General features: G+C 41.0%; 1 protein-coding gene across 2 annotated transcripts in view; it reads left to right on the top strand.

Annotated features, from left to right (window-relative positions):
• The first annotated feature begins 13892 nt into the window (after nt 1–13892).
• Nucleotides 13893–22193, top strand: part of Mrpl48 (mitochondrial ribosomal protein L48) — a 41381-nt gene continuing 33080 nt past the window's right edge. The window contains exons 1-2 of one of the 2 annotated variants that reach the window (XM_032893051.1): nt 13893–14184; nt 22055–22107. In XM_032893051.1, the coding sequence (XP_032748942.1) occupies nt 14164–14184; nt 22055–22107 (74 nt within the window). In that variant the 5' untranslated portion in view covers nt 13893–14163. The remainder of the gene's footprint in view (nt 14185–22054; nt 22108–22193) is intronic. The other variant, XM_032893052.1, reaches the window with a different exon arrangement.

Below are 22193 nucleotides of genomic sequence, written 5' to 3'. Positions count from 1 at the left end.
TTTTGGACAGACGCATTCAGTCCACTGAGGAACCATTGAGATGCCCTCCCTTCTGCTTCTCTTCCCGCCAAACTACAGACGTCTCCACTCGTCTCCACCTGTCCTTTCACCTTGTCTTTCTCTCCTCACTTAACCCTCACTGCTAGTTCTTGGTTTTCCCTGACTTTAATCTCCGTAGGATCAGAATTCATGTCTTGTACCCTAACTTTTTTTTTTTTTTTTTTTTTGGTTTTTTTTTTTGGGGCTGGGGACCGAACCCAGGGCCTTTGTGCTTTTTTGGCAAGCCCCCTACCCCTGAGCCAAATCCCCAACCCCGTAGCCTAACTTTTGAAGAATGCTTGGTACACAGTAGCCATGCAACAGATATTTGCTGAATGGATAAGATAAATGAGAATTTATTTCTTTACTGTCTTAAAAGAATGAACAGGATTTTGGACATTTGAGGAAGGGTAAAAACATTTTCTTAGAACAACAGCCAAAAATGTGTTAGTGTAAATTGATACTATTTCCTATTTGTGCGAAGGAGATGCTGGACCAAGTTCATAACTAAAACCTAGCAGCAGTAGAAGGGAACAGGCTTAGCGTGGTAGCTGCAAATTCAGAATTGCCTAGAGCAGCTTCTTTGATTAAAGTAATTGGCGATCTCTAAGTATGTCCAGGGATCTTATGTAGAAACTGTAATAAAAGTATAACTCACCTTCACTCAGATAGAAATTTTCTTTTCTTTCTTTTTTTTTTTTTAAGACAAGGTCTCTCACTCTGTGGTCCAGACTAGCCTTGAACGCATAGAGATCCACCTACCTTTGCTTCCCTGGTGCTAGAATTAAGGCATGTTCCCCCATGACTGGCTATAAAAAGTACAGGCACATGACACAGTCTGAAGCAGTCAGAGATGAAAGAGTTGATATAGAAGTTTTTGAGAAAAAAACTTAATGAAAAAGTACAAAAAGAAGTTGAAGAAAATCTTGTTTTTCTGCCTTTGGATGTGACTGTTCATGAGCATAATATTTATAGTTAATACAGCTCTTGTGAACATTCATATGTAACTCTGAGTTTAAAACATTAACCCATTGATGACAGCTAATCAGGGAGGCCAGAGGCATCATGAACTAATGTATGAACTCTGGAACTGGCCTCTCTCTGGATTTTTTTTTTTTTTTTTTTTGTTTTTTTCGAGCTGGGGACCGAACCCAGGGCCTTATGCTTCCTAGGCAAGCGCTCTACCACTGAGCTAAATCCCCAACCCCTGGATTTTTTTTAAACTACAAATGTCCTTATATTTAAGAATGTCTTCATGATGGGTTGGGGATTTAGCTCAGTGGTAGAGCGCTTGCCTAGCAAGCGCAAGGCCCTGGGTTCGGTCCCCAGCTCCAAAAAAAAAAAAAAAAAAAAAAAAAGAATGTCTTCATGGTATATTTATTCTTTGCATTTCTTTGTTATTATAAGAGATCAAATTGTCATTTTTAGATTTTCAAAGCTTTCACACAGTTTATGCATTTGATATTATGTGGATATCTAAAACACAGTAATAGTTGCCAAGATGGAACTGCCTTTTCATGTTTACTACTCCCTAAAAAAGTTTTATTGCTCTTATAAAGGCAAGAAATCAATAGAAAGAGAAAAAGTATCCAGGTAGGAAGACGAAAATCATATTGCCCATATTTGAAACAAGTATTAGCTCTGACAGGAATTCTAATTCAAATTCCATCAAATTCCCTTTCAACCCACCCTACAGATTATTATAACCATTACTACAAATACTAGTGGTACAATAAACAGCATAAAAATAAAGGATGCTCAATCACTCAAGGAGGCCAATTAAAAGAGTTTGATTGATTTATAAAGTGTATTTCAGTTGTCTCATTTCAAATGAACCATACCAAAAAAAAAAAAAAACCCAAAAACAAAATCCAGAGTACCTAATATTAAAACCCTTTGTCAGTGCTTAGCATGCACAAGACCCTGGGTCCAACTGATAGCGTCAAAACAAGCAAACAGAAGCCCAGTGCGAAACAAAAAAACAAAACCAAAAAAAATCCTCTTTTTCAAATATATTGACCTGAAGAGCAATCTATAATTATGTACGATAAGAGAAAAATAAAAATTATTTAATGGGAATTGGAGAGCTGGGCTCATCAGTTACAAGCACCAGTTGTTCTTCCGAAGGACCTAGGTTCAATTCTCGGCCTCCACATGGCAGCTTACAACTGTCTGTAACTCTAGTCCCAGGGGACCTGATGCCCTCTTCTGGCCTCTCCAGGCATGAGGCATGCAAATGGCACACAGACACACATGCAGGCAAAACACCCATATACACCAAATAAAAGGTTTAAAAAAGATTATCTAGCCAACGTGAGGAGAGGATGATAGAAATGTAATTATAGCCAACTCATAGCTATGAAGTTATTTTTGCTACAGATTGATCTACAGAATCTATTTTTGATCATTCCATTTTGTTCTGTTCATGTGAATCATGGCCCTGTTATGAATAATGTGATTCCTCAAGCCCGAGAAGTGGGTGTTGCTTCCAGGTTCTGCCATTGCAGCAAGGAAAGACCTTGCTTCTCATTATATGAGGGCCAGAGTGTAAAACCTGACATAGCGCTGGGGCGCCTCTCCTTGCATCCTCTCCCACTCATAAAATCTCTTCTAAGACATCCAGGAGGATGAGTCACTCCACCTGCTACTCAGAGATAATCGCTCTCAGAGTGGAAGAGAACAACTGCTTTCACTGCTGTTTATAGAAAGAACACAGCATCATTGGACAGGAAAGTAAGCACAGCACTGCTGTACTGAAATACCAGCAGCTGAACTGCAGCCTGCTAAAAGGCCAAGAGAAGCTGCCTGTGTGTGTGTGTGTGTGTGTGTACATACATTTGAAAAACACAAATTAACTAGGATATTATCTTACATAAAAATCAAAAGGTAGGCTAGGCATAGTGGTGCAGGTTTTTACAGATTTTCTTGAATTAAAGACCACCCTGGATTATATATAGTGAGTTTTGGGCCAGCTAGATAGTGAAACTCTATCTCAAAACCATAAACAAATAAGACCTCAAAATCCTTATTAAAAAAACCCATAGTTCAAAGAATCCAATGAGGTAATGAGCATCTTGGAGAAAAATATGAACAAAGTTGCAGCTCAAAGGTGATGAATTAAAGGTATTTCCACCTCATTTCTTTTCTGAAACTGTTCCAAAAATGCATTCAAATAATTCAGTTGCACACTCAGGCTCTGACATCTCCATCCAAGAGCCATAATGTTTTACATTGAGAAACGAAGACTAAGCAGAAGTAACTGACTAAATAGAGTGTAGAAAGTGCTTACTAAAGGGGAAAATAACAAGAAGCAGGCTGGTTGGCTAAGAGAGTCCCAGAAAGGATCAGGAGTGTGAAACACCAGGCAACACCATAGAGAGTTCTCACTGAAAAATGAGTTCAGGCTGAAAAATGCAGTCAAAACAAGATATTTTCATATCGGCCATCCTACTTTCTGTCTTCCTGGCTTCACTTGACTGTTGTCCAGATCTGAGGCCATCAAAGTCAGTGTGTAAGCTAGGTATGGTGGTACATACCTGGGTAAACAGCACCTACGAAGCAGAGGCATGTGGATCTCTGTGAATAAGAGGCCACCTGGTCTAAATAGCAAGTTCCAGAACAGCCAGGTCTACATAGGGAGACCGTTCTAAGAATAATAATAATACGTATAATTTGAAAAAGAAAAATATAATTGCAATTTGCATAATGAAGTAATTTGCTTTGTACACAGCACTGTCTGACTCACCCCACATTCTCAGGTTGTTCGGTTGTCACTTTTTTTCTGTCAGAAGACAGAGAGCTCAATACAGGGACTTTTTCATAAGCAAAACGATTCCTTCCTCTCTTCACATCTTCCATAGGCTTTTTTTTTTTTTCTTTCGGAGCAGGGGACCGAACCCAGGGCCTTGCCCTTGCTAGGCAAGTGCTCTACCACTGAGCTAAATCCCCAACCCCTTCCATAGGCTTCTTGTTTGGGTAGGTAGGTAGGTAGGTAGGTAGGTAGGTAGGTAGGTAGGTTGTTTGTTTGTTTTTGAGATAGGGTCTCATTCATAGCCCTGGCTGGCCTGGAACTTGCTATGTAGACTAGGCTGACTGAGACTCTCAGAGATACTATCATCTGCCTCTGCCTCCTGAGTGCTGGGATTAAAGATATGTATTACCATGCCTGACTTCCACAGGCTTTTAATGAAGGAAAAAGAAAACGACACAGCTCCACCCTCTCCCATACACATATACAATTCATTCATAAACCTCCTCAGGAGCTTTCAATCTGGAAGAAACAAAAATTTAACTATTAAGTGGAGTAAACAGTAGGGTTGATCATAAGTCCTTGGCTAGAACAACTCCAGGGTTGGTTAATGACTCCTTAGCCATGGTGATAAGAATCAAGATCTTCTGTCTTTCTGACTTTCTACTTGTCTTCCTCAAAATTCTGACTTTGGTGGTAACTCAAGTTGAAACATTTAAAGCACTATACAGTCCAGAGACTAATGGACTCCCTGCTACATCTCATTGTCTTGATTAGGTCATGTATCCATCTTACAAATGTAACTACAGGAGAAAGATGGGCTATTGCCACAAATTTGTAACTGTGTCATGAGGAAGAATAAAAAAAAGGTCCCTTGGCAGCACAGCACCAGTGTTAACTCTGCTAAATGTATCAGCTTGGTTTCCAATGTGCTGTCCCCTGAAATATGTAGTCATTTACTTATTCATTCTATAAACACTTTGATCACTGTCTATTAACACTCTTGTTTGCACTGAAAATAGCAAAGAAAAAAGAATGTGGCCTTTGTTCTTGAGGGTACATGAGTCTACTGGTGTGACAAATGTGAAAAAAAAAACAACAAAATTTAGGTAAAACTAAATGAAGTGAGTAATAAAAAGTAAAGGCATTTGATAACTTTATTGAATCTGTTTGTTGTCTTTTGTTGTTCATCACTACGTACACCAGACCAGCTGGCCCTCGAGTTTTTTGAGCTTTTTCTGTCTCTTCCTGTAGGAGCTCTGGGATCATAGACACACACATCCTACTTTGTGTGGTGGTTTTGGGATCTGAACCCAGGACCTCATGTTTTAGCCACTAAGTCATATCCTCAGCTTTGATCATATGAAATGGATTATTAGTCTTTTTGTTGTTGAGTTCTGTTGTGTGCACGCACACACACACACCACATGCCTATAATCTCAGTATTTGGGAGGTAGAGACAGGAAGATCAAGAGTTCATAGTCAGTCCTGGCTATATTTTGGCTTTGAGTAAGCCTGGACTGCATGTAACCCTGTCTCAGAAAAAAAATAATTAAAATAGCTATGTAATTTATATTCTCAGATTTGCTTTGTCTCGTGATTGGTGCTTAATCAATAGTAATTTGCTATGCTTGTGCTCTTGTTTTGCCTCCTGTTAAGACTTTAATGGAATTTAATGATCCTCAACAACTCTTGAAAAGATAATTAAAGGAATTCTGGGCCCCTTTGCAGCTCGTAAGTCAGTTTTGAGGAGGTATCATATAGTCTGGATTTTCTGATAGCAGCTTCGAGACATACTTCTCAGTCTTTAGATCATCTGTATTTGATATGTCTTTTTGAAATTTTGTTCTTCGGTGGCCTTCTATCACTATGTTTCTCTCCTGACTTTCCCCTAATCTCTTGGCATTTTTTCCCAATTAACTTTTCTCAGACTGTTCTTAAAAATTATTTTATTTTGTGTTTCTGAGTGTTTTGTCTGTATGTATGCCTGTGTACCATATACATACCTTAGGCCTACAGAGGCCAGAAGCAGACTCAGATCCTCTGGGACTGGAATTATAGACATTATGAGTCTCTCTGTGGGTTCTGGGACTCTCACCCCAATTTGCCAGAAGAGGACTGCTGAGCTATCTCTCCAGCCCCTCTCTGACTGTTCCTAAATGTGGGGTACCAGCCAGGCACAGTAGCATGCATCTGTAGATATAAATGGGGAAGTTGAGGGTGAAGGATCTCAGAAGTTTAAGGCAATGCAGAGAGAGAGAGAGAGAGAGAGAGAGAGAGAGAGAGAGAGAGGAGAGGAGAGGAGAGGAGAGGAGAGGAGAGGAGAGGAGAGGAGAGGAGAGAAGAGGAGACCTAGACAGAAGCCACTTAAGAGTCCATCAACAGATGAATGGATAAACAAATATTGGTAACATGGGATGCATGCTTGTAATCCCAGTAAGGTCATCAGAGGTCCCTAGTCATCCTTGGCTACCCAGTAAGTTCTAGGACAGCCTGAGCTACATGAGATCTGATCTTAAACAAAGGAAAACAAAAAGAAAAAAACACATAGAAATATATTCATAAAAGGTAATGTTATTCAGTCATGAAATTGAATAAAACGTTGACATATTGCACAGATTAATCTTGAAAAAAACCAATGCAAGGCAAATAAATCATAGATTCGTCCTCTTATATAAATATCTATTATAGGTAAATTCCTGGAGGCATAAATTGAAGATTACCAGGAGCTAGAGAGAAAAGGACTAGAGGAGTTAGCCTTTCATGGTTATAGAGATTCTGTTTGTAATAATGGAAAAAATATATTATGGCAATGATTATATAACATTTGGGATATTATGCTTTAAATGGAAATTTTACCCCTTCTCCCTCTCTCTCTCTCTCTCTCTCTCTCTCTCTCTCTCTCTCTCTCTCTGTGTGTGTGTGTGTGTGTGTGTGTGTGTGTGTGTGTGTGTGTGTGTGTGTGTGTGCCCGTGTGTCTCCGAACACTGTTGGGGAGAGAGACACAACTGGGGGGGTCTCAAAGTCGTGTAGTTATAAACCCTACACAAAAGGTTCACTTTTGTGCATCTCGCACTAATTGCTATTTGAGTTTGAACAATTAATTATTTTGACTGCCCCATCGCTAAGAGCTCTAATTTTAAGTAGGCACTAGGACCTGGAAGAGGCTTTGGGATGACATCATCTCTAGAAAACCAAAGCCACTGGCCTCCAGGGGCGGTACCAGAGACATGTGCACTGGATACAAACATTAGTTCTCAATTAACTATGATTTTGGTGGCAAATCACCTCTTTCTTGGGTTCGGAGAGCTGTGACCAAGAAGAAGCAGGGGCAGAGTCCGCGGCAGTTAGAGAAAACTGCCCCACCCACCCGAGCTGGCCACACTCAGCATGGCCACCTCAAGTCCCAGGCAAGGCGGCACACCCCTCCCTTCCCTAGAGGGGCGGGCCTTCGGAGACAAAATGACTTCCAGTGAACCAAGGGGAGAGTGGGTGGAGCTAGCTTTGTCGTAATTGTGTGGGCAAAGGGGCGGACTTGTCCAGCTGAGCCTTGGAGGGCTGCAGCTGCCACGTTATCCTCAGCCTCGAAGGCTGGATTTCGCTCAGTGTTGTGCCAGCGTCAGCGCTTCCGGGTTGAACTCTAGCCGAGCAGATCAGTCTCCACTCTGACCAGGGACTGTCCCTCCCCCTCAAACCCAGACTAGTAAAAGTCCTGTTGTCTCACTCCCTCTCCTTTAAGATGAGTCACCTCCGCCTTGCAACTCCCAGATGAATTGGTAACGCCAGGTGTGGCTTGACACGTTTGAACTTCTATATATTTTTCTCTGATTATGAACGTGCGGGCATGTTCTAGAAATCTGGGGAATTAGGAAAACTTTGAGAAAAATAATGTTTTATTCCACCAATCGGAAACAATACTAACCTTTGCCACCCTTTTTTTTTTCCTGTTTAAAACAATGGAACCAATTGATTTTAAGTGTTGTTGGTTGCACACTGCTTGTCATTTTAGTTGAATGCATAGGATGACGTATTCCTTGGGTGACTGTTACAATTTTTATGTTTCCTAATTAAGTATTAAAGGAGTGAGCTTGTCAGGTGGCAACTGACTGACTGTTCATAGCTTCACCACTCCTTTGTAAAGTTGCTCCACAAGAATTACTAGATTTGAGATCCTTTAAGACTTTATAATTTCAGCAGTTCTAGACTAAAAGAATCTTGAGAAACTGAATCGTCATGTTTTTGGGGTAGTAATGACCTTCGAAGAATTTTCACCAAGTTAGGAATATCTAACAAGCAAAAGCCTTTCCAAACTGAGTCCTTTTACATAGAGTGCCACCCCTCCCAGCTGTACCCACTATTTCTCAAGTGACAGGAAGGAAAGATGTAACAATTTTGAAGTCTGATCTTCCTAGGTGTCTGTGTGTGGTTTGACTTGCATTACACTTTCTAATTAGGTAGAGAGCAGGTCAGGAGAGTTTTCTTTCTTTTCTCTTGGTGTAAGGGACTAGAACCCACGCCTCGCGAATGCCGAGATGCTAGTGCTCTGTAAGTGCTCTAGACTTGAGCTACACCACAACCATTCTCTCCCTTGTGAAGGCAGGGTCTCGCTGAGTTGTCCAGGCTACTGTCACACGTTTGGACTCAAGGGGTATCTCTGCTTCAGCCTGCCCAGTTTCTGGGGCTACCAGTATGCACCACGGTATCTAGCTAAATGGGGGGGGGGTTGCATGGTTTATTCTCTTATTTGACTGGAGGGAAATAACTTTTAGTAGCTTTTGCCTTTTCTATGAGGCTCTGTGGATAAAAGAACTGATAGAGTTCATTATGAGTGGGTTGTTTGTTTTGTTGAGATAGCGTCTCGTGTAGCCCAGGCTGGCCTTAAACTCGCTATGTACCTATGCTTGTCTTTAAATTCCCAATCTTCCTGTCTTACATTGCTATTTTATTTTTGTCTAACGAGTTTCATTATATTTTCATAGCTATAGATATATCGTGCACTTTGCTCAGAGTCACCCTCAATTAGACGATGGGTTTTTAAAAAAATGAGAAATTTCCTATGTTATCAAATACCAGGAAAAAGAAGGAAATTTTCCTTTAAGTTTGTTTCCAGAGGACATTAAAACAATCTTTCTAGCCCTTTATAATAATAAAAAAAAACATAGTGATGGAGATATATAGTTCAGTGGTAGAATGAGAATGCTTGTTTTGCATACCCAGAGCACTGGGTCAGATCCCCAGAAACACACACGTATATACACAGTAACTCTCTTCTAGTCTTAGGGTGTCACACAAGTGGCATGTGCTAGAGACTCTGAGTGGCTTGCTGTAGTATAATGACTTTTATCTTCTATTTTTCAGTATATATGTGGCTTTGGGGCCATGGGTAGCAACAATACAAAGGATTTCTTTTTGTTTGCAAGCAATATTTTCTTTGGCATAGAATTCACTATGTAGATCAGGCTTGCCCCAAATTCGCAGTGATCCACTTGCCTCTGCCTTCCAAATACCGGGACTAAAGGTGTGAACTACCTCACCCAGCAAGATATATTGCCTTATGTTGTAATGTGTAAGGTACAAATCAGTGGATTAGCACAGTCCAGCCTGAACTGCCGGGGAGGAAGGTACATGGAGATAGCCTCTCAGATGCCCTGCATTCAGGATCCTCTGCTATGTCCTCACATAGGCAGCTGAGTCATCGGGGAGGATTATTCTCGGCAGTGCACACAGAGCTTCCTTGCCTGTGGTCCTCTGCACCTCTCCCCTCGTTCTCCTTTCTGCAATCCAACTGCTCACCAGGCTTCCCTCTTGCTGCCTCTTTCATCACTTAGTGCTCTCTCCAGGGTGGAGTAATCACTGTTCACACAGCCATGCCCTGAACAAACAGAAAACCTCCAGTGAAGCAGGTAGTGCTGTCTCTGTTTTTTCCCTAGGTAGCCAGCCCTCTTCCATCTCTGAGCTTTTATATATGCATTTTTCTTTTTAAGTATGACTTACCTTGTGCCAAAATATAGAAGCAGAAAAGCCTTACTAAAGTCAATCTAGTTTGTAGTCTGAGGTAACTTACTTTATATATTTTCACTAAAGCCATAAATTAGAGCTTTGGGGCCCCATTGCAGACTTTTTTTTATTATAGGTGGCCATAGAATTACTGCTGTAAAGGAAGTTTGACTTGAGATGAAACATCGCCTTTTAAAGGGCCTGCCTTTGTTCTTTTGTTCCCTAAGACTTTCTCTGATGTGGTTGTGCTGGGTCTAGAGCAAGTTTATTTTTAAAAGAGCCTTTTAAAAGAAAGCTAGCTTGTAAAAATAAATCCAGCAAGGCCACTTTTTTATGTGTGTTCTGGGAATTGAATGTAGGCTCTTGTATATGCTGGGCAAGTGTTGTGCCACTAAGCTTTATCTTCAGTCTCCTCCACATTTGTGTGTGTGTGTGTGTGTGTGTGTGTGTGTGTGTGTGTGTGTGTGTGTGATTGAAGATCCCGGGAAAATCTAAAAACCTATACTTATATGTAAGAGTTTTTAAATTCACATATGTAGAATCTTATTCAACATTTGTTGAAGCCTTCCTATGCTTTGTGGTCCATGGTAACAAAGTGAGTGGTAGAAGTGCTCCCTATTCAATGGAGAAGATACACCACAGATGAGCAGTACACTCTTACACGTGCTAGGGCCAAGGGGAAAGGACTAGGAAGTACAGAAAAGGCATTACACCAATCTTGGGAAATGGCTATTAGATGACAGCTAGGAAAGACATCGTTTGACTTGTGTCTTGAAAGAGGACTGGGGATTTTTCTGGTACATGATTGAGAAATTTCTTCCTAGCACAAGAGATTGTAGGTAAAAAGGCATGGAGTAGTGAGAGCATGTATTATGTTTGGAAAACTCTAAGCCTTTACTTTGGCCTAGGAATAGCATGTGTGTTGAAAAGTGTGGAAAGTGGCCTATGCTGTCTTGGATTCCCCAAGAGAGCTTTCATTTGTATTTATGCATTTATTCACTTAAATTTTCTGTGTACATGTGTGGGTGGGCATGAGTGTACTACTGTGTGTGTGTGTGTGTGTGTGTGTGTGTGTGTGTGTGTATGTGTGTGTAGGTCAGAAGACAACTTTTGGGATTTTCAGACTCTGACTCTCTCCCTCCTTCCACCACATGGGTTCTGAGGCTCATACTCAAGTTGTGAGGTTGGGCATTGAGTACCTTTACCCATTGGACAGTCTTTTGAGGCAAGGTCTCATATATCCCAAGCTGGCCTGGTACTGTATCTGAGAATGGCTGTGAATCTCTAATTCTCCTGCCTCTACTTACTGAGTATTGGGATTACAGATATTCATGCTGAGTTCCAGAAAGCATTTTTATATATCTACAGCCAGAAATTTCCTAAATATTCATAGGAATGTGATTCAGTTGGTAGTACCTAGTGTGAAAAAAGTCCTGGGTTCTATCCTCGTGACACATACTTGTAATCCTAACACTCAGTAAGAATTCTTGGAAGTCTCCAAAAATTCTACAACTCTTGGGCTGGAAAGATGGCTCAGCGGTTAAGAGCACTGACTGCTCTTCCAGAGGTCCTGAGTTCAAATCCCAGCGACCGCATGATGGCTCACAGCCATCTCTAATGGGATCTGGTGTGTCTGAAGAAAGCTACAGTGTACTTGTATACATAAAATAAACAATTTTTTTAAAAAAAAAAACTTAAAAAAATTCTACAACTCTCTTTAAAACACAGAGAGTGGGGAGGAGAAGAGGAAGAAGGAGGGAGAGGGGGGAGAAGGATAAATGACAGAGGCAAGATTAAGCCTGAAAGTATTCTACGCAGAGATGTAAGCAAGAAATACATTATAGAAGTGGACTATATGGAGAAGAAAGAGAGAAAAGAGGGAGTTAAAGCACACACACACACACACACACACACACACACACACACGTGCGCCCACAGGCGTGCCAGTCTGGAAATGCATAACATCCTGTCTCAAACAAAACAAAATGGCAACAAGAATGCTAGCCTCTATGCAGTTCATCAGACACATTGCCACAGACCAATCCTGGGCTAAATGCGGAGGATGTGAAGATTAAGATACAAACTGTCCTAGTAGCTTGCAGACTATAAAAGATCATAAGGACTTAGATCCCAACTCATTGCTTCATTTAGCATCTAGCAAAGGATTTATAAATCTAACTTCTAACCTCAGTTTTCAGAGCAGATTTCCTCTATGTGAGCCACTCTGACATTTTTGTTGCCTAATAATAACTAAGAAAAGCTACTTTGTATTGAGTGATGCAATTGCATTCACTCAGTGTATCCTTAAGCCATGAACTTGTCTCTTTAAGTGATCTGTGTTAGTTGTGGTTTTCCAGAGAAACAAAGCTAAAGAGGATGTCTATGTACAGACATATGCACATATTCATAAATGTGTACCTATGTATATGTATACTTACCTATCATCTACCTACTGAGATTTTAATGTAAGGAATAAAGTCATTTATTATGGAAATTGAGAAGTACCAAGATCTGCAGGGTGAATTGGAAAGCTGGAAACACAGTAGGGTGTGAAGGCCTGAGAGCTATAATATTGATAATGTGGCTATACTCTGAAGGCTGGCGAGCTCCAGAACTAGAAAGGTTTCATGTTTCAGCCTGAGTTGGATGGCAGGAAACAAACCATATCCCATGTCAAAAGAAACCAAAAATCCTCTTATTTGAGGAAGGTTCGGCATTTGGGTTCTATTTAAGCCTTCTATTGTTTGGGAGAGGTCCACTCCCATTAGGGAGGGCATTCTACTCATTTAAATGTTACTCTCATCCCAAAATATCATAACAGAAACATCCAGAATAATGTCTCACCAAGTATCTGGTTGCCACATTGCTCAGTAAAGCTGGTCCATAAAATTGGCCATAATAGTCTCCATGTCTTCTGCCCCACATGGGAGAAATAGATTTATCTACAGCAATGTAGGTGGGTCTTTGAAATTTCATTCTAGAAAGATAGATGAAACATTAGGATCTTGGAAGGAATGCTGACAACAAACCACACCATCACCGAAGCCCAATTCATATTTACCACTTAAAGGGCATTTTATTTTTATTTATGTGCATGTGTTTTTGTGTTTGTAAACGCAGGTATCTGAGGAGGTCAGAGTGTTGATTCCCCAGAGGTAGAGTTGCAGGACGTTATGAGAGCTTTCTGATTCAGGGGCAGAGAACCTACCTCAGGTCCTCTGCAAGATCCACAAGAGTTCTTAACCGCTGAGCCATCTCTCCAGCCCTTTATTTTTGTTTTTGTTTGTTCTGTTTTTTTTTTCAAGACAAGATTTCTCTGTGTAGCTCTGGCTGTCCTGCAATTCATTTTGTAGACCAGGCTGGCCTTGAACTCACATATCCACCCTGCCTCTGCCTTCCAGTGCCAGTACTGGAAGGCATGCTCCACTGCCCCCCATCTCTCCAGCCTTTATTTACTAGCTTTTACACCTTTTTTTGTTAAAAACAGCAACAGTAGCAAAATGAACGAAGTTATCATTGCATATTCGTTATTTCACCCAGTGCTGACTTTATTATGTACTCATGTACTCCTTCTGTACACAGAGTTTGTATGCCTATCTTGGTAACATGAATTTCTTATTGCTCTATAATAATTTAAACGTGCCATTTAAGGTCAGGAACCACGAACTATATCCCAGGATTCTATCAAAGGACTGGCAAAAGATATTGCTAATTAAACAGTTGGTAGCTGGGTGTAGTGGCCTAAGCTTGCTATCAAAGCACCTTGGAAGCAAATACAAATTCAAAGCCAGCCTGATCTACACTGAGGGACCTCTGTCTGTAAAATCGAGCAGTTTCTCTTCAGGAGGCTTGTGAGGAATGAAGTTACTGAACACAAAGTATTGCACACCAAGGCCACTCATAAAAAAATAATTATTCTTAATTACTATGAGGATAGGGAATGCTAGGAAGGTTCATCTGGGGTTAATCAGTTCTAAAGTCGAGGTTGCATACTAGACGCTGAGATGAATTAATCAGACAGGATTAGAGTCCTAAAGGAATTCAAACAAATAAGAAGAGACATTAAGTAATATATAGTCTCATAGGTGAGATACCAAAATTATGTGAAAAGCACTCGGTAACAAAGATGGCAACTAATACTGCCCAGAGAAATCATAGGGAAGATGACATGAGCTAGAGTGAGGGTGGAATCTGGGGAGAGTTCTATCCCTTGGGTTTTAAATACTTCCGGAACCAAGATGCTACGGGAGTAGAAAGAGTCTCGGTTGGATTTTGTGGACGGACCTGATGAAGACCTTTCCGGTCGCGTTTTCAGAAGCCTAGGGGTCGCGATTGCAAGGGCGGATCTTCGGTTTGCTCAGAAGCCGCAGTGGTGGAGAATGAGCGGAACCCTGGGAAAGGTAAAGCCGATTCCATGCACGTAGGGCGCTGAGGAAAGCGGAAGGGAAAGCAGAGCTGGAAGGTGTTTGCGTGCAGACGTTCAAGCCTAGGACTCTGCGAACAGGCCTTTCCCAGCAGTCCCTGCGGTGCCTCACTGTCAATTCTTCCCTCCGCCCAGGGCGAACTTTCCAGTCTTGTGCCACGCCCCCTCCGCTTGTCACCCTCGCTACCCAGTGCCTAGGAAGGGAGAGCCCACCCACGGAATTAGAATCCAAAATATCGTCCCCATAAATTGTCTGACCTTGGGCAGGTCGTTTAGTTTTTACATTTAATCATCTTTTAGAATCCTCGCTGAAGTGGTTGGGATGTGAATGAAGTTACTGGGTGATAAGAGGAATACGATAATGATAAACTACATTTTTGCTTACAAAATCTTACTTCAGAGCATATCATAAAACGGAGTAAGTCAACCATTTCGTTGTTGTTACTCTTGGCTTCCAAATTATTAAAGAGACTATGGCAGAACCAGATGAACCTTCTTTCCTTTTATGAGACGAGGTCTCACTATGTAGCCCAGACTGCTCATGATTCGGTCTCCTGCATCAGTTTCCCCAGTGCTTGGATTACAATTACAACCGTGCGCCACTACCCCAAGCCAAACTACCATTCTTAAATAGTGCTCCTTATTTTTCTCTTCCCTTAACAAATTTAACGGTTCTCAGTTGGACTTTTCCGATTGCGTCATGCTGCTTAGGTTCTTGATATTCCTGTTCTCTTCATATCGGGGTTTTATTTAATTCCAGGCATTAATTATAAAAATATCTATCTCCATAATGTATGTATACATCAGTATGGTCATTGCCATTTATGGATGTGGGGCTACCCTTGATGGTCTCCGAATTTGAGTTTCTTACCCCATCCTTCATGAAGGGATCCACTGGTTCTCTTTAGCCAATTTGTGATAACAAGTCTGCTGCACAGATGTTAGAAATAAATCAACTCCAACATTCCATTCTGTTCTCTGGTTCTGTTTCTCTTCTTTCCGAGGAAGGAAGAGAGGATCAGTATTCAAGGAGTATAATTCACAATAGTGCAGAAGAATCCATGGAAACCTGGCATTAAGGCCATCATCTAATAAAGCCAGGCATTGGGGTAGTATCTTTAATCATAGAACCTTGGGAAGTGGCAGTAGGAGGATTAGGAGTTCAAGGACAGCCTTGATTACAGATTGAGTTTGAAGCCAACCTAAACTACTTGAAACCCGACCTCAAAAAGTAAAGGAAAACGAGCCCAAGAGCACAATAGAGGATGCTGTAAATAGGAGTGGGTGTTTTGTGAGGGATGGAGGATGGCGCTAATAGGAATGTTGGTGTTGTATAGTCATTTATGTAGTTTTATTTGCTCTTCACATATTAAGCAATCCTAGCTGACAGAATAGATGTAGAGATTCAAATGTCAGTGGTTATAAAATCTGTGTTCCTGATGACCTTCATGAGGATAGATTTCGAGAGTCAGTACAGTCATGGTAGAAGAATGCTGCCAGAGGACACACTAGAAACAAAATCGACTTTTGAGAGAACTTAGAAAAAAGACTTGAAAACATTGATTGTTGTACTCGTATCCTTGAGCTGTTAGCTGTGTGTGTGCTGGCTGAGGACAGTGAGGAGCACATGAAGCTTGTGGGAATCGGTTTTGGTACCTCTTCAGATCTTCCTTCTCCTTTGAATTACACTGCTTTGTGTTATTGAGATAGTATCTCATTTTTTGCCAAGGCTGACCTTGAATTTCTAGGTTCCAGTGATTCTCCCACCTCTGTCCCTCAAGTAGCTCAGTCTATAGGCATTTGTCACTTCATCTAGTTCAATTTGAACTTTCTGATGCATGAAGTCCAAGCAAGAACTGATTTTTTTTCTCAGGGATCTTTCGTGAAAGGTGGTGCAGTGGTTAGGAACACTTGCAACTCTTCTAGCTGCAGGTTAGCAATGCATTAACTTCAGCTCCAGGGCACCCAAGCTTCCTTCTGACCTTTGTGGGAATTGCATTCATGTGGCATTACCCATCAATTTTAAAAAAGAAATAAATAAATTTTTTTAAAAAAGAAAAGAAAAGGGGCTGGAGAGATGGCTTAGTGGTTAAGAGCACCGACTACTCTTCCAGAGGTCCTGAGTTCAAATCCCAGCAACCATATGGTGGCTCACAACCATCTGTAACGAGATCCGATGCCCTCTTCTGGTGTGTCTGAAGGCAGCTACAGTGTACTTATATATAATAAATAAATAAATCTTTAAAAAAGAAATGGAAAGAGAGAAATACCCTTTGTAAGAACTGGAATCCATGTCTCAGGGTATCTTTTAGCACAGGAAAGAACATAAGAACCATCATGTAATCCTAGAACTTGCTTTGCATCAAGAGGCTATGCTAGAGGAAAGAGCCCTAATTGTGGGGTCTCCTAGGGCACTTGTTAGCTGTCACTGTTAGACTTTTCCTTTTTGAGACAGAATCTTGCCGTGGACCACTGGCTAGCCTGGAACTCTCTACATCAGCCATTCTCAACCTGTGTCTTGTGACCCCTTTGCTAAGCATCTGTCTCTAAAAATATTTACATTATGGTTCATAACAGCAAAGTTACAGTTATAAAGTAGCAACAAAATAGTTTTATGGTTGGGTGTCACCACCACATGCAGAACTGAATGAAAAGGTCACAGTATTAGGAAGGTTGAGAACCACTACTCTACATAGACTAGGGTGGCATCAAACTCACAGAGATCCACCTGCTTCTGCTTCCCACGTACTGGATGACAGGGGAGTGCCACCGCTGTCCAGCCTTATTAACTTATTGCAGCCAGTCCAGCTTAAGTTTTGACAGGTAGTCATGGCAGAATGGAAAATAGGAACAATGGACAAGGTCAGACCTGGGTTTTCACCTGTTCTAAACCTGTAACATTAGTCGGTTGATGTAAACCTATTTTATTCCATAAAATAGAGGCAGTTATTCTAAAAAAAAAAAACCCAAAATATTAGTTTTGTGTATATTTGTGTGTGGGCATATGCATGCCATGTGGAGGTCAGAAAGCAAGGTGCAGTAGTCAGTTTCTCCTGCCATGTAAGTCCTAGAGATTGACCTTATGCTGTTAGATTCAGCTGCGATTATCTTTCCCTAATTAGTCATCTCACCAGCCTGAGGCAGGCAGGTGTCCTAGAGGGGACTCTCTCAAAGAGTTGGAGTAAAGATAAGAAAGTGTGGAGAGCTTGGCATGGAAGAAACAATCAATCAGAGGCCCCTTTAGTTGTAACTCACAAGCCTATTCTTACATTTTTATAACACCTTCCACCTTTAATATCAACATTTGAGAGGCAGAGGCAGGTGAATCTCTGTAAGTTCAAGGCCAGCCTGGTCTACAGGGTGAGTTCCAGGACACTGAAGGCTACATAGAGAGACCATACCTCAAAAACAACGAAAACAGACCTAACCGAGCTCTCATTTGCCCTCCTTGGGCCTAGAGCCACTGCTTTCACAGCCCAACCCGGACTCTCACTTAAGGCATTCACACGCTGTGATGGATTTTTCCATGTGACTGTTTCTTTGGTAACTATGCACTTCTTTCTTGGTTGCTAGTTCCAGAGCTCACAGGGCAAGTATTTTTGTAACCCACTGCTGCAGCTGTGTCCTGATTCATTCATTCAGTGGTGTTATTGCCCTCCTCTTCTGTTTGCAAAGCCAGAGCTGTTCATCTGCTGATTGTGCTGGGCAGGGAATAGAGGGGGTGGTGGGTATTTGTGGATTCAGTCTCAAAATAGATTACTTTTGTTCTGATAAATAATGCCAGGCATTGCAGGAAAAAGAAAGCACATTTCCCAGAGCTGAGGAGTTCACATCACAATTTGAATGTCTTCCAGAAAGTTGTCAACTATTTAAGTCTGACTTTTAGATAATTAAATCCTTTGCTATTATAGAGACTCAGGATTCTGAAACAATTAAATAAAGAGAAAGCAGTCTCATCTAGATCTTTCTACCCAATGCCTCCTCTATTTGAAGTGACCCATTTGAAATGTGTTCTGTTCACTATGATTTCTATTATGATTGTCATGTACATGGATCTTTGGACATGAGGGAGCTTTGCGTTGTCTGCTGTAACTTTGAGGTCCGTGGCCAGTGATAGGGGAGCCAGCTTGAGCTCTCCAAAGCTCTTAGTTCCACGCTCGGCCAGTATAGAGTAAGCAACTTATATACACGCGTCATACTAGTTTAAAAAACCCTTAAAATTATCTTATTTATTTTAAATTTTATGTATGAGTGTTTTGTCTGCATTTCTGTATGTGCACTGCATGTGTGCTTGGCTACCTATTAAGATCAGAAGAGAGCATCAGATCCCCTGGAACAAGAATACATGGTTGGGGATTTAGCTCAGTGGTAGAGCGCTGGCCTAGCAAGCGCAAGGCCCTGGGTTCAGTCCCCAGCTCTGAAAAAAAAAAATTAAAAAAGAAGACTGTATACAAGAGTACATGGGTGCTGGGAATCAAATCTGGGTTCTTTTCAAGAGAAACAAGTGCTCTTAACCACTGAGCTATCTCTCCAGCCCCCTACCTAGTCTTTGATAGTAGAGTGGGGTGCAGTTGGACTTTGAAGACATCACACCTTTGCCCTTTGTTCTTTCTCTTTGCATCCTATTTAATCTTTGCGTTCTTTGAGAGACTTTTCCTAAGTGTGATCTTTCCCCACAGTTTTTAAAACTTTACTTATTATTAGTGCGTATGCGTGTGATGTATATGAGTGCAGGTGTGCACATGCCTCTGTGTGCATGTGGAAGTCAGAAGACAATTTCCAGGAGTTAGTTTGCTCCTTCCGCCATTCAAACTTAGGTCATCAGATTTGCCTGGCCAGCACTTTACCTACTGTGCCACTTCATCAGTGCCCTCTGGTGCTGTGCTATTAAGGACCATTTCTTCATATGGGGCAGGAGGTGTAGAACAGTGGAGAAATAGCCAGAAAACCCCCAAATCCTATGCAAGCATTGGGGAGTTACTGTGTGGCTTTAGGTAGACTTAGTTCGGTTTTCTACACTATAAAATAGGGTTAGTAATACCCTGCACTGTGGTTTAGACACAGCACAGGCATTCAGTGAAGTTGGCTGCAGGAATGACCATTTATTAATTTCCTTCTAAATTTTTCTCAAACAAAACTTGATTGTGCATACTGTACCCAAAAGAATCGCTCAGCATAAAGGTCATTGGATGGTGTTAAGGGTTTCAGCAACTCTCTGAGGTAGTAAGTAAACCTTCTGTATATCAGGGCCTTTTGAACACTTGTCTCAGGAGATGGATCCTGATCTTGAACAGATCTTTAGGGAAGTTGTAACCTGCAAAAACTCAGGTCTTCTGGCCCTCTTCCCAGGATGTCCTGCCAGGCACATTTGCTGTTAATAACATATATTTTTACTTCATCATATAATGTCTGTGGTTTCTTTTAGTTGTTTAATATAAGCTTATCATTCTTTCAGACCTGGAAAGAATGGGAGAAAACTTATACTTCTTAGCTGTCATCCCCATCCCACCCCACTCCAGCAACAGCTAACCTACTTTCTTTCCCTATAGACCTGACCATTCTGTATATTTCCTTCTTTATTTTTTGCATTTTTTTTTTTTTGAGACAGGATTTCTGTGTGTAGCCCTGGCTGTTGACCAGACTGGGTCAAACTCAGAGACCTGCTTGTCTCTGCCTCCCAAGTTCTGGGAATAAAAGCATTCACCACTATCACTCCATAATACCCATTCTGGATATTTCATAGAAAGGGAACCAATCATACAGCATTTGGTCCTTTGTGATGGGCTTGTGTTTCACATAATAGAATACTTTTAAAGTTCATCGTGTTTGTTACATTTTGTTTGTATATTCCTTTTAATAGGCAACACAGTATTTGGTAGTTAGAAAGCTTTTATAAAAGAAACTTTGTGGGCTGGCAGGCAAGGTGCACAAGGACCTAGATTTGTTTTCTAGCAACATAACAAGAGAGAGAGAGAGAGAGAGAGAGAGAGAGAGTGAGAGAGAGAGAGAGAGAGAGAGAGAGAGTTACTGTTTTAGACTAGCTTTAGATTTATAGAAAGTTAACAATAGCACAAACAGCTCACTTTTTCTATTCTTATTAACATTTTAGGGCCAGTGAGATGGCTCAGCAGGTAAAAGTACTTGCCACTAAGCCTGACAACCTGAGTGATTTCTGGGACCCATGAGGTAGAAATAGAGAACCAATTTCTTTAAGTAGTCTTCAGATAGAGAACCAGTTTCCTCAAATTGTCCCCTGACCTCCACATGTACTCTCCTACTTGAAATAAATAAATACATGGGGAAATTATACTAGTAATGTGCATAATTAATAAAACCATATCAATATACTATTATTAATGAAAGCCCATACTTTATTCAGGTTTCTTTTGTTTTTATCTAATTTCTTTTTCTGTTACATGATCCATCTGAATATTACATACCATTTAGTAATCGTATATCCTTAGGCCAGGACATATATTCTTTGACTGGGACAGCTTCTCAGATATTTGATGTTTTTGCACAATAAGCTTTTTACATATACATGTCAAAAGTCTTAAAATTGTTTCTCACGATGAGCAGAAATTTCTGTGTGTGTTATGGGACCTTAAGGACAGACATTTAGAGTCTATTACCTAGTTTATAAAAAGAACGTCTATATGCCACATTCTTCCTTAGTAAGACAGGACCCTGGATCTTGCTGGCAGGGCAAGAGTGAGGCGAAGACTCAGGCTGCTTCCTCTCATTGGTGTCCTTTCTCACCTGTGCTAATACAATTGTTACTGTTGCTTAAGCGAGTCAGAGCTGTAAGAGAGGCCCAGCCTTCCCAGTGACACGGTCTTCTTAGTCTCTTATTAGCTGTAACTTTTGAAAAATAAAACTTCTCTGACTTTAGTTGCTAAAAATTATCTTACAGTGTGTAAGAATTAAAGGATATTTAGGAAAACCCCTGTTAGAAAAAAAAATATCAAGTTAGAAAAGGCAAGCAGGATGCAAAATTGTGGGAAAGAGGTTCTTTTCTGTTTAAGCCTTTTCTGTAGTGGGCAAAGTAATAATAATAAAAAAAAAAGACCTTGATTTCCTTGCATGCTGGGTGTTTGTTAGGTAAGAACCCTTTGGTACTTTTTGGTTTGTATACTATGGGTTTCTCTCTCAAGATGAGGTGTGTAGTGAGAAGTCTGGAATTTTGGTTTCTTTAAAAAAACACAAATATTATAAGAATGTGGTCTTGTTTTAATCCCAGGTGTGGGGATATGGGGCTGCTTTGAAGCAGCTGACTGTGACTTGCCTCATGCCCTAGCAGGGGTGTGGTTTTGCCAGCTGCAGATAGTTTCTGCAATTGTGTGATGTTTGGAATTCTGGGAACTTTTGAGAGGGTGTATAAATTCTAGATATCCAATAGGTGGGGTGTGTGTCTGTGTGTGTCCGTGTGTTGTTTGCAATTTGTTAGAAGTCATGCTCAAAGAAGAAACAAGGAGAAAGATTAGATTCAAAGACCTCTCTCTGTCTCTCTCCCCTCTATCCTTCTCTCTCTCCTATCTAATCTCCTATCTAATGAGAGGAAGAGTGAAGCGGGGGGGGGGGATAAAGAGGGAGAGAGAAGAACCCACAAAATTGCAAAGACCAGCTACAAACAAAGAAGAAACAAAGAAATTAGATTCAAGGATCTCTCTCTCTCTCTCTACCTACCTATATACTCTATCCTTCTTTCTCTCCTATCTAGTAATAAGGGGTGAAACCAGGGGGATAAAGGGAGGGAAAAAGAAGAGCTGACAAAGTAGCTAAGTCCAGCGACAGGGGTGCTTGGCGTTCCCAAGGGTGAGGGTCCTCACCTGACTGTTTTCTTGCAGGTGCTTGGCCTATGGACCAATACTGTTTCTAAGCAAGGCTTTTCCCTCCAAAGGTAAGGACTTTAGTGACAAGCACAACTAAATTCATAGCTGACATGATGGTGTTGCTTTCTTTATGTCCACTGTGTGTCTACAAAGT

The sequence above is a fragment of the Rattus rattus genome, chromosome 2, assembly GCF_011064425.1.
Source record: "Rattus rattus isolate New Zealand chromosome 2, Rrattus_CSIRO_v1, whole genome shotgun sequence".
NCBI classification, from domain to species: domain Eukaryota; kingdom Metazoa; phylum Chordata; class Mammalia; order Rodentia; family Muridae; genus Rattus; species Rattus rattus.
Note: the sequence above shows the minus strand (reverse complement) of the source record. Positions and strands in the feature narration are given on the sequence as shown.